At 36.4% G+C, this 10,791-nt stretch overlaps 2 protein-coding genes across 2 annotated transcripts; one reads left to right on the top strand and one right to left on the bottom strand.

Moving 5' to 3' along the window:
• LOC129790241 (uncharacterized) lies at positions 1-3,363 on the top strand. The gene is made up of 2 exons (XM_055827669.1): positions 1-114; positions 1,661-3,363. Exon 2 carries the CDS (start codon positions 1,689-1,691, stop codon positions 3,258-3,260), a length of 1,572 nt encoding a protein of 523 aa, XP_055683644.1. The 5' UTR covers positions 1-114; positions 1,661-1,688; the 3' UTR covers positions 3,261-3,363.
• A 2,937-nt stretch (positions 3,364-6,300) lies between these two features.
• On the bottom strand, positions 6,301-10,774 carry LOC129790273 (RNA-binding protein NOB1). Its single transcript, XM_055827713.1, has 3 exons — positions 10,620-10,774; positions 9,627-10,559; positions 6,301-6,686 (listed from the first exon to the last, which is right to left on the bottom strand). Exons 1-3 carry the CDS (start codon positions 10,683-10,685, stop codon positions 6,378-6,380), a joined length of 1,308 nt encoding a protein of 435 aa, XP_055683688.1. The 5' UTR covers positions 10,686-10,774; the 3' UTR covers positions 6,301-6,377.
• Between the last annotated feature and the right edge of the window lie 17 nt (positions 10,775-10,791).

Here is a 10,791-nt window from a genome sequence, read left to right as displayed (position 1 = left end):
TTGCTGTGACACCAAACGGACTTCTCAGCATCGGCCTAAACAAGGACGCATTTGAGTCCATTCAGCTCACCGGGAAGCCCATTCAAACCTCCAGGAAGTTCAAAGATCGCTATCGTGAGTACTTAATTTTATTCCTAATTTTTTTAGCTGTGTTTCTTTCATACACAGCTATTGTATTCTGATCGAAATCGAAAGTTGTCAGATCAGATTAAAACTTTGTATGAGCATAAGTTAGGGTCCCACGTTCTTCAATATGCTCTAAAATAGGTTTTTCAATTCTTTCGGTCTTTGTTTATGCCTAAATTGTAAGAGAACGTAATAGGTAGACAGTAGAAAAATATCAAAAATCAACCGCATTGACTCGAAAATTCAAATATGAAGTCAAATCCGGTCAGTTATTTAAAACATCCCTAATTTTTCTTTCGGCTATCTTTCTGCTTCTAGAATAGATAGAAAAATAAGATTTTCTTCAAAATCGGCCAAGCTGTTCAGCTAATATAACTGTCACAATAATTCATTTAAAATCAGTCATAACTCGAAAACAGTTTGACCAATTTTGACCCAATTGAGCCTAAAAAAAAGATCTCAAGAAGCTTTAATAAACCTTCCAAAAGCAACTTGAAGTTTGTACCACTTGTTGAATTAACTTTTCTTCCCGGAACGGTTAAAGGTGTTCCCGGAAAGTGCCATAAGTGCCTAAAAGTTGTGCAGGATGACTACCAATTGCATGAAGAAGTTTCTAAGGGATCTTAAGAATCTCCTTTTCATCACCCGGCTGATCCCTTGTGTCATCTTTGGGCCAAAATCTGAGCCTATAAAAGTGCTTCACGAAATTGCAAAGAAGACTTCCTAAATGGACATATTTTGACCCCTAAATGAAATCAAGGATCAACCAAGTGTTGAAAAGAAGGTTCCTAAGATTCGATAAAAACATCCTGATGCAATGAACAGTCTTCCTGAACAACTTCCAGCCACTTATGGCACTTTCCGGGAAGCAAATCAAAAAGTTTTTATTCAAAAAGTCAACAAACTTCAAGTTACTCCTTCCAAATCTCTAGAACATTGAAACTTCTCTAAATGACCGCAAGAGGCGTTAACTCTTTCGCGTCTAACGTGAAACATAAAAACATTGAAACGTGCGCTCCTTTATTACGATTATTATTCTATGAATGCTCTCAGAGGACTTCTCAGTTAGAACGTCTTCTTTGACCTCTTTTGCGTGAATTTGATGCTTTTCTAACTTGAAAAAAACAATTAAATTAATTGAAAAAATAAAATGTTTCACGTTTGGGTCAGCGTATGACTCAAAAAACGCGAAAGGGTTAAATTTAAAAGAAAATTTTTGAAAATTTCTAACTCAAATATTTTTAAAACGGCATAATCGATTGGTATCAAACTTTGATATCTTATAAATGAGGCCAAAACCTTTTGATGGAAAGTTAAAAATCGAAAATTTTTAGAGTCGTTTTCAAGATATGGCCTACTAAACTTCTTTACAACTTTGCTCTCATTCAATAAACTGAAAGAAGCACAGCTCGTGTAAGCTTGCTCAGCTTACCAGTCTAATTTTAAGCCGTTTTCTAGACTAGATAATTTAGAATTAGAAAATAAAGCATGCAAAAGGGTGTTTTTGGAAGTGATTGGAGCACCCTTTTTGCAGATCTCACGTGGTCTTGCTGGGCCCGAAAATGCCCAAACTCCGTCAACCCGGCCCTCTGGGTACAATTGCCCTACGCGCAACAGCTGCATGGCTGTGCAAACTGGCCAAGGAGTACATGCCGGTAATTGCTCAGATTTCCAAGGTTAATGTCCAGGAAGCAGCGATGATTCTCAAGGATAAAATGCAGGAGTTGCATGATTTATTTGAGTACAATGTGCCATTTTGTCTGTACGACAAACTCGCTGAGGAGATGTTCATTGCAATTCCCAGGCTGATTGAGAACATCAAGAGCCGGCAGGAGCTCAATTCCTCAATGGGGAAGTTTCTCAGTGAAGTCAATGTGGCTGTTAGTCTCACTGAGGTGCTCCTGTCGTCGAATCTGCGAACGTTGCACTTTGATCAGGTTCCCAAGATGATGAGACATATTTTCTACATGAAACTGGATCAGTTGACTGGGATAATGTCCCTGGATCTGGGTTCCCTGTCAGGTGGATGGAAGACCCAGGATATGGAACCAACGGTTCTCAATGGGATTGTTAATATGCGAAATTTACGTGCAATTAGCATAAATTACGATGCAACGGATAACATTATAACAACCCTGGGGGAATGTTGTCCGAATCTCGTTGCGATTGATTTTAGCTCCTCAAAATGCATCACTAATGCAAGTATTGACCTCCTAATGGCACTACCGAATCTCCGGAGGGTTATTCTCTACAGGACCTCTGTCACAATGGATGGGTACATAAGGTTATTGCTGAATTTGCCAAAGATTGAAGATCTCGGGCGTTACGATGATCTTGGGCGGTGCCTGTCGTACATTGATACCTACTACCCGAATCTGGATGAATTGAATCTCACCAAATTCATCAGTCACTACGCTACAACGGAACACCTTCAGATCCTGGGGAAACTCTGCCCAAAGCTTCATACAGTTTCCCTCTTTCACAACGCCCTCCTGGTTGACCTCATGACCCTGATTGCCATTGATGATCTGCGGGATCTAAAGCTCCTCTCAGCGGACTTCTTCGCTGATCAAATTAGGCACGTGCTGGAGGTGAAAGGTTGCAACCTCACCCATTTGCACCTGGAGCATGTTGATGAGATCGACATGAATGCCCTGATCTACATCAGTCAATTCTGCCCCGATCTCAAGACATTCGTCATCTACAATTGCGATTTAGTCGATAGTACGTCACTCTGCATGAGACGTTTCCCCATCCCGCCCTTTATGAACCTGGAGAAGCTCACAATAGCAGCCACATGCAAATTCTGGCATCTTGACTTCCTCCTGGCCACCGCCTTCAAGATCCGCTACATCCACTTTGGCACAATGGTTCCAACAGACGATGATCTCATTGTCCACGTTCTCGCCAAGAATCCAATGCCACTCCTTGAGGAATTCCGTATTATGTTCTCAGAATGCCTCACAATCAATTCAGCGTACAAGCTGGCCAACACCTGCGTCAGTCTGCAGAAACTCACGGAAATTGAGAGTTGGACAAAGATAACGGAGGCTGAATTGAATATTTTCAGAAAGTTCATCAAGGCCCGAAATATGGATTTGGACATTAAATCGCAAAAATTCAATTCTAACTAATAAAATATTATCCCTTAATTGCACTTAAAAAAAAGTTCCTTAAAATATAATAATTTAAAAAGCTGGAACTTTGTTATATTTAGAATAAAATTTATTCTAATTATTTCTGATTTATTCTTTCACACATACACTGATTTTTTAACTAATTAACGCGATTAATGGTGCTATACATTTGAAACGGAAATATTTACATCCTGATTTTTTTTCTAACGTTTTTATGAAAATCCTTTCTTTTTTCTTTTTTTTCTGTCTCATGTTTATAGCCTTTTTTTCATTTCTTTATTGCTCTGATTTGTGAATTTCGCATCTATTCTTATTCTTATTTGTTTTCTAGCTGAACATTTTTTTTATTTATTCAACAAAGAAAATATCGTAAGATACAGAAAAAGAGAAAAAAAATGTTTAATACGAAAAATTCTGACTTATTCAGCGTAAAAAATCTTTTACTTATATTTTATGAACTTTTATCGTAAAAATCGTTAAAAGAATTTTTAAAAGAAAAAAATAATTTTATGGTGCTATTCAGGAATCTCATGTAAAAAAAAACATGATCCTGACATTTTTTTTCATTCCCTCTCACTCCCACTAATGTATTTCTCTATCTTTCGTCTTTCTCTGCCGCATTCCCTGACCCCAGGCAAACCTTCCGTATGCTGAAAACCTGTAGGAAGGTACAAAAAGCCCACAGGAAGTGCTTGGTGTGATTAAAATTCCGAAAATATCAGGGGGGCAATAACTATTGCATTCATGGTGCAGTTGCTTGCGTTCAATCTTGCGTTCTTGCGTTCACTTGCGTTCTTCATACATTTTTGCGCTCACTTGCGATCTTGCGTTCACTTGCGCTCACTATGACAGTCATACAACATGTCATACAACATGTCATACAACATGTCATACAACAGCCATACAACATGTTGTGTGACAATCATACACCATGTTGTATGACAGTCATACAACATGTCATACAACATGTTGTGTGACAATCATGTTGTATGACGTGTTGTATGACGTGTTGTATGACATGTTTTGGAGGGTTTGGAGATCATTTTATGAGCACGATGATGTAAAAAATTATGAATCTGACAGAAATTGAAATTGTTCACTTGCGATCCATACATTTTTGCGCTCAATTGCGTTCACTTGCGCTCAGCCATACATTTCTTGCGCTCACGCTTGCGATCTTGCGTTCACCCATACATTTCTTGCGTTCACACTTGCGCTCACCTGCGATCTTGCGTTCACTCCATACATTTTTGCGCTCACTCCATATAAAGATCGCAAATCTTGCGTTCATGGTACACCTTAGACCATAGTTATTGCCCCCCTGGAAAATATCCCGTAAAAATTGGTCAGGGAAAGAATGTTTTGATTTTTCACTTTGCACATTTTTACATATTTCCCCGCTAAATGACCCTAATTTTCCGCTTTTCTCACTTTCACTGGCACTGAGAACATTTCAGCAAAGCCAATTTTCATTTTTCCATGGAAAAATATCCCCAAATATAAGGAAAACGGAACGAAATGAGAAAACATGTTGAGTGCACAGAAAAAAATGTTGGAAAAAAATGTTCAGCTCGGCGAAGAATAGGACAAAAGATCCGAAATTCATAAGTCCGAGCGAGAAGGCATGAAATGATGAAAATGTCGGAAACATGAGAAATATGCGTCAGAGAAAAACGAAAGATAGGGAAATACATAAGTGGGAGTGTGAGGGAATGAAAAAAAAAATGTCAGGATCATGTTATTTTTTACATGAGATTCCTGAATAGCACCATTACGCAAAATACTGATTTTTTATAAGTATGGGTAAAACCTTTGAAATGGTCATTACGAATTATTCCACAAAATTGCGAAGAATTTATCGAATGCATATGATGGGCAGAATTTGTTTTTTTTTAATTAATTGTTTATATTTAATAAACTTAATAAATAAATTATTTAGTTAATAATCAGTAAAAACTAAACAAAAACATGAATTTCTGTCAGATTCATAATTTTTCATACATATCATCAAACGGCATAAAATATTTCAAAAAATATTTTTATCATAAAAGAAAAAAAAATTGATAAAAACTTTTACCCTGAATACCAATTCTATTTTATTTTTGGAGACTTTATAAAAGTTTGGAGACTAGTTTTTCGTGGTGAATACGGTGAATACCAAAATGACCTTTTATTGTAAAAATAAAAGAAATTTTTTACGCTGAATATGGCCCTGAATGAGAAAAAAAACAAAAATATCAGAATCCTGATTATTTCCCAGAATTCAACTCAATAGCACAAAAAAAAAACATTTTTACATTGACTAACCTCCCACACATTCACTCATACAAACCACCTTCGATGATTCTTTTCAGTTTGCGAGATAAATCTAAGGGATGGGGCCCTCCTTAAGGACACGACGTACCGAAAGAATATCCTTAAATCCCTTTGTAGTGATCTCATTCCCCCAATGGACATTAAAATCTCCTGGACACCACCGTCGGCGCGCTTTTGCCCATCATCTGTGGCAAAATACTTCTCAGACAGGAAGTTCCCCGTTGAACTCTGCCCAACGAAAAAGATCCAACGGGAGGTATTTCCTGGAAGGATTCCCGAGATGATTGTTGCAGAAGAAGGGAATGCCTTCAGCAAAGAAGATTTCGAAGACAGAGTTGTGAATTTTCTCGAATTTATCGGTCTTTTGGCACTGAATTGTTCCACAAGCAGTGATGAATATTTGAGTTCTTACGAATATTCAGGACCAATGATTGAAACTGAGAAGGTTACCGTGCTCAAATGGAAGGGTTTCTTCACTAAACATATCCTAGAGAGAATCTCCCACTATTTGGCGTAAGTTTTTCTTCACAAAATCTCTCAAAAAATCTTTTATTTTCACTACAAAAAAATACTTTTCTGTTTCTTCTTAGATTGTACCTCAAGCGTTTCCCGACAATTCCGTGGATTGTCATGAGTGTTGAGAAGACATCATACACCCCATTCACAGATGCCTTCACAGACCAAACATTCAGCATCACCAATGATAGTTCCTACGCATTGATTCTTTCGCCAAGGCAGAACTTTATTTTACATCAAATCATCCCAATTGACAAAAAGTTCTAAATGTTGCTGCAACATTCACTTCTTCTTCCCACCGCGACGACTATTGACGTACTCGTGATTCCTCAGCCAATCCTTAATGTGACCTCGATTCCGGAGCATTGCTGACTTGGAATTAACATCTCGCGCTACAAATGGTGAGTACCCGGCAATGTAATCCTCATGTAGGGCATCAGTTTTCGTGCGTGCCACCCTCGATGGCATTTGATGGGGCATCGGTTGATCTTCCACAAGAAGAGGATTTCGCGAATGTTTCCCGCCATGGGGGAGAGGAAGGGAGACATTCTTCCCTTTAGCCGTTATTGGTTTACGGAAGTTTATGTGGACCTAGTTGAGTGAGATGATAAGAATTTACAAAAATCGAATAAAATATATTTTTAAGAGAGAAAAAATGGAGTTTATTCACTAATATATGGATCATGACTTTATTTCCTTTAATCGAGGAAATAAACGAAAAATGCGTAATAATGTAAAGCATCGAAAAAAAAGAATATAAAATCACCAAAATTTCTGTTTTACATTGAAATTATCTGGGGGATAAATGGAGGATTCATAAAAAATATAAACAATGACGCCACAATTGTGATTTTTGTACCTTTAACTCATTTTTTCTATCGCCTACTAGAAGCAGAAGGTGTTAATCAAATAATAGTTCTTAACCAAAACAATTAATTGATCTTGAAATTAAGTTTTTCAATGATTGCCAAATAACTCAAAGGAAATTAAACCGATTTGAATAAACTTAGGGAGCAATTTTGGACAAAATAAAATATATTTTGTCTTTTGTGAAGTCTACAAAAGACATTTTATGAAGAGCAATTTTGAATAAAATATCTTTTGGGAGACTTTTGATATATTTTGTCGCCTTTTGTGACGTGTTTTTTCTTTCGAGTGGAGAGTTTACAGATGGAAAAAATAAGAAGAAGATAACATTCCTATTAGGTTATGTTTACGATTGGGGCAATTGTACAATCTGAACTGAATCAATTTTTAGGGAAATTCAAGTCAAACATGCGTGTTGGGAAGACCAAAAAACCATCTGGCTTTTACCTCATCAGTTCGATTTTCATTACACCAAGAAAATGTTAATGAGTCACTCTGATATGATTATTTTGCATGCATTGATTGACTCATTTATTGCATTAATTAGCCCTACATATTTCGTTTTTACACATAAAAACTCGCATCGGGAACATAGGGAAGGGATCTCTGACCCAAAATCCTGATTTTATAGGGTTAGAACTTGTCAGCGATCTCCAAAAATTTTGCCGGAAAGACACAGAAATTTTCCATAACATTTTTGCCCAACACCGCGAAAAGGGAAAATGGACACAGCTAAATTGGCTGAATTTCATATCATTCCACAAATTCCCTTTGTACAAATCTTCACAATTAACCGAAATTGCATTATTATCCATTGCTATTCCGAGAAACATGATAGAAAACTTCTAAAAAATGCAACGCGTAAACACCAGTTTGACAAAAGATTTTGATTTTATAAAAGCACCTCGACGAGATGCTTGTAAAACACAAAATATTTCTTGTATAATGTATAAATTATTTTGTGCAAAATTACAATTCTCCTATAAAAATCTTTTGTGGAGACGTTCTCAAAAGATTGTCAAAAGTTTGACACAAAAAATCTTTTGTCTTTTGTCTAAAATTGCATTAAACGTCAAAATTTTTCAGTTTTTCAAAATATTTCACCTTTTACTGTACCTAAAATTGCAAAAATTTCTTTTGTGGAGAGATTGACAAAAGTTTTAGAAAAATATTTTGTGCAAAATTACATTTAATGTCAAAATATTTTGTATTTTCAAAATATTTTGTCTTTTATTTTGTCCAAAATTGCTCCCTTAATTTACTAAACTTTCTTTCTTTTTTAAAGATGATTTCCATAGATTTTCATAAAAATCGACCAAGTAGATTTTTTTAACACTTGGAGGACCCAACATTTGGCACAACGTGGAGGATCAAATTGGTAATAACTACCAGCTGATAAAATATGCTCAATAATTAATTATTAATCAGTTAATTGAACGAGGATCGAAAGTTTCACTAATTCTTGATCTCCTTCAAGCATTCCGGCACCTAATTACTAAACATTTAAATAAGAAAATCGTCACTGAAAAAAAATTGCGTAAAATCGATGCAAAATTGCCAATTCAAACGACTTTTTTAGCTGCAGTTTTGCTTAATTTATTATTGCGCCTAAATCATCACAAACTTTGATTCTTAAAGTAACATTTTAGTCACTTCCGGCAATAAAATTAGTCCGTATTAATGATTTTCACCGAAGAAAAGTGAACAAGAGTACTTTATTTGGGGAAATATGGGGAAACATAACCTCAAAACAATGACTAAAATGTATGGGATTTTGACTGGTAGTTATTACCAATTTGATCCTCCGCGTTGGATTCTGACTTTGACCTCAATTATCTTCCAAAGAAAAGACTTTTCTCGAGATTTTCTTTCTGCTATCTGAAAGTAATTAAAATTCCCTACACATAGATGCTAAATTCATCGAGATAAGTCCAATAGATTTTATTTTGTGACGATTTTAAGGTTCCAATTGGTAGCAAGTATCAGTAAAGTCCTCCGAATAAAGCTTTACGCGTTTTCTGATTATTTTTTCGAAAGATCCATATATCCTTGAATAAACTCCTTTAGCATTAAATCAACATTCAAGGATATATATCGTTATTTTTCGTTACATAAAGAATGTCTTTCAGCAGCAAAGAATAAATTAAATACAAATAAATTTTATATTAAAATCTTGAGTATTATAAAGAAGCCAATTGATTCGGCAGTCCATATAAGCTGTATAGCTTAAGACTGGGTTATGGGGGGGAAGGTAAGGGGGGTTACAAAAAAAAAAATAATAAAGAAGCCAAATTCTATTCGAATTTACCTTGCACCGAGGCCTCTGTCTTTTGCAAAAAAAAATCTATAGCCAATGAAAACACTTTTCTAGAATTTATCAGCCAATCAGAGCTCTTGTTTTATTTGCAGATTCTTCTTCTTATTTATTTAAATTTCATTTAAAAAGGAGCTTATTCAAGTTTATGTGTCAAGATTATTTATTTCCTCGAATGATGTCTTCATATAACCATGAATAATCTCCTTTATTTTGCGAATTTTATTCAAATTAAGTTCCATTCAAAGAAAGAATTTCAGTGTAAGGTTAATTTGAATAGAATGCAGAGGAAAATTATTCCCAATCAATATTTTTCGTTAAAATCTGAGGAAAAAGAAACATTAACTCACCACTTGCTGACCATTCTCATCAATACTGACGGCACATCTCTTGAGGGTCTTATTTCCGCATTTTGGGCAGAACATTTTGTGCATTAGTGTGGTGATTTTGAAGCAGGTGTAGCAGCGAAGGACAAACATTCGTGAATGTCGAATAACGCGCCCATCGAGAGCACAGAGATTCAGGCCGATCTGCTTGAGGAGATTCTGTACGGAGTAGTCGGTTGAAATGCAGGCAACCGTCAATGGTTTCTCCTCCTTCACATCGAATCCCATGTCCTGCTTTAGCTGTTTAATATTCGATGGGGTTATCCAGCCCTCATTGTCGGAATCCTCCTCATCTTCTTCCCCGGTAGATTCCTCTTCATTTTCCTCCTCTGAATCTTCGCGTTTTCGCAGAATTTCATCACAATTGAGGGCATTGAAGTCTTCTGTTAGCTGACCAACTTGTTCTTCTGCTTGATCCTCGTCTTGGACTTCCTCTCCGTCTGATTCTTCTTCATCTGAAGCTTCCGAGAGATTACTGTCCTCCTCATCTTTCTCTTTTGTATCCTGTAAAGCTTCTGATTGATCTTTAAGCTGCTCGTCAGTGTCTGTGCTCTTCTCTTTTGGCCTATAGAAGCCCATCATTTTGCAATTCAACAAATCATCATTAGTTGGCTTCTTGATCAGTGTCTTGGATGCCAGTGGTTCCTTTCGGAGGTGTTCTGTGCCCACATGCTCCTTCTCCAGCTGATACGTCAAAGCCACGACTTTCATATCAACGGCAGATAAACTCGCATAGTCTCCCGTCTTCCGGGAGAAATCCTGCACGTAGGTAACACATTCCGGGGATGGTTGCATTACTTTCAAATCAAACGGAAGTACCACAAGTCTCCGGAGCTGACGTTTGTTCTTGATCTCATCAATAACTTCCTGTATTGTTATGACATTCTCTGCGAGTTCCTACGATGGAGATTTTTTCATTATTCCACATGAAAATGTTCAAGGAGAATTTGTACAAACCTGCAGTGGAGCATTTTCAATAAATGCCGCAGTGTCTGCTACTAAATATTTAATTTTCTTATCCATTTTCTCGATTTTCCCATAAAAAAAACACAAAAATCAAAACACGTGCGATATTTTCCCTTCTGTTTGACGTTTCAGTTTGAGGTTATGATAGTTTTTCTTGTAGTTC

The sequence above is a fragment of the Lutzomyia longipalpis genome, chromosome 2 (assembly GCF_024334085.1).
Source record: "Lutzomyia longipalpis isolate SR_M1_2022 chromosome 2, ASM2433408v1".
In the NCBI taxonomy this organism is placed as follows: domain Eukaryota; kingdom Metazoa; phylum Arthropoda; class Insecta; order Diptera; family Psychodidae; genus Lutzomyia; species Lutzomyia longipalpis.
This window is presented reverse-complemented; position numbering and strand designations above follow the sequence as displayed.

Bases quoted from the DNA above. Each gene is read 5' to 3' on its own strand.
- LOC129790241 (XM_055827669.1), top strand. From the start codon at position 1,689: ATGCCCAAACTCCGTCAACCCGGCCCTCTGGGTACAATTGCCCTACGC.
- LOC129790273 (XM_055827713.1), bottom strand. From the start codon at position 10,685: ATGGATAAGAAAATTAAATATTTAGTAGCAGACACTGCGGCATTTATT. The intron at 10,560-10,619 runs GTTTGTACAAAT...TCTCCATCGTAG, and splicing joins TTGAAAATGCTCCACTGCAG to GAACTCGCAGAGAATGTCAT. The intron at 6,687-9,626 runs GTGAGTTAATGT...TCACTCAACTAG, and splicing joins ATGAGAATGGTCAGCAAGTG to GTCCACATAAACTTCCGTAA.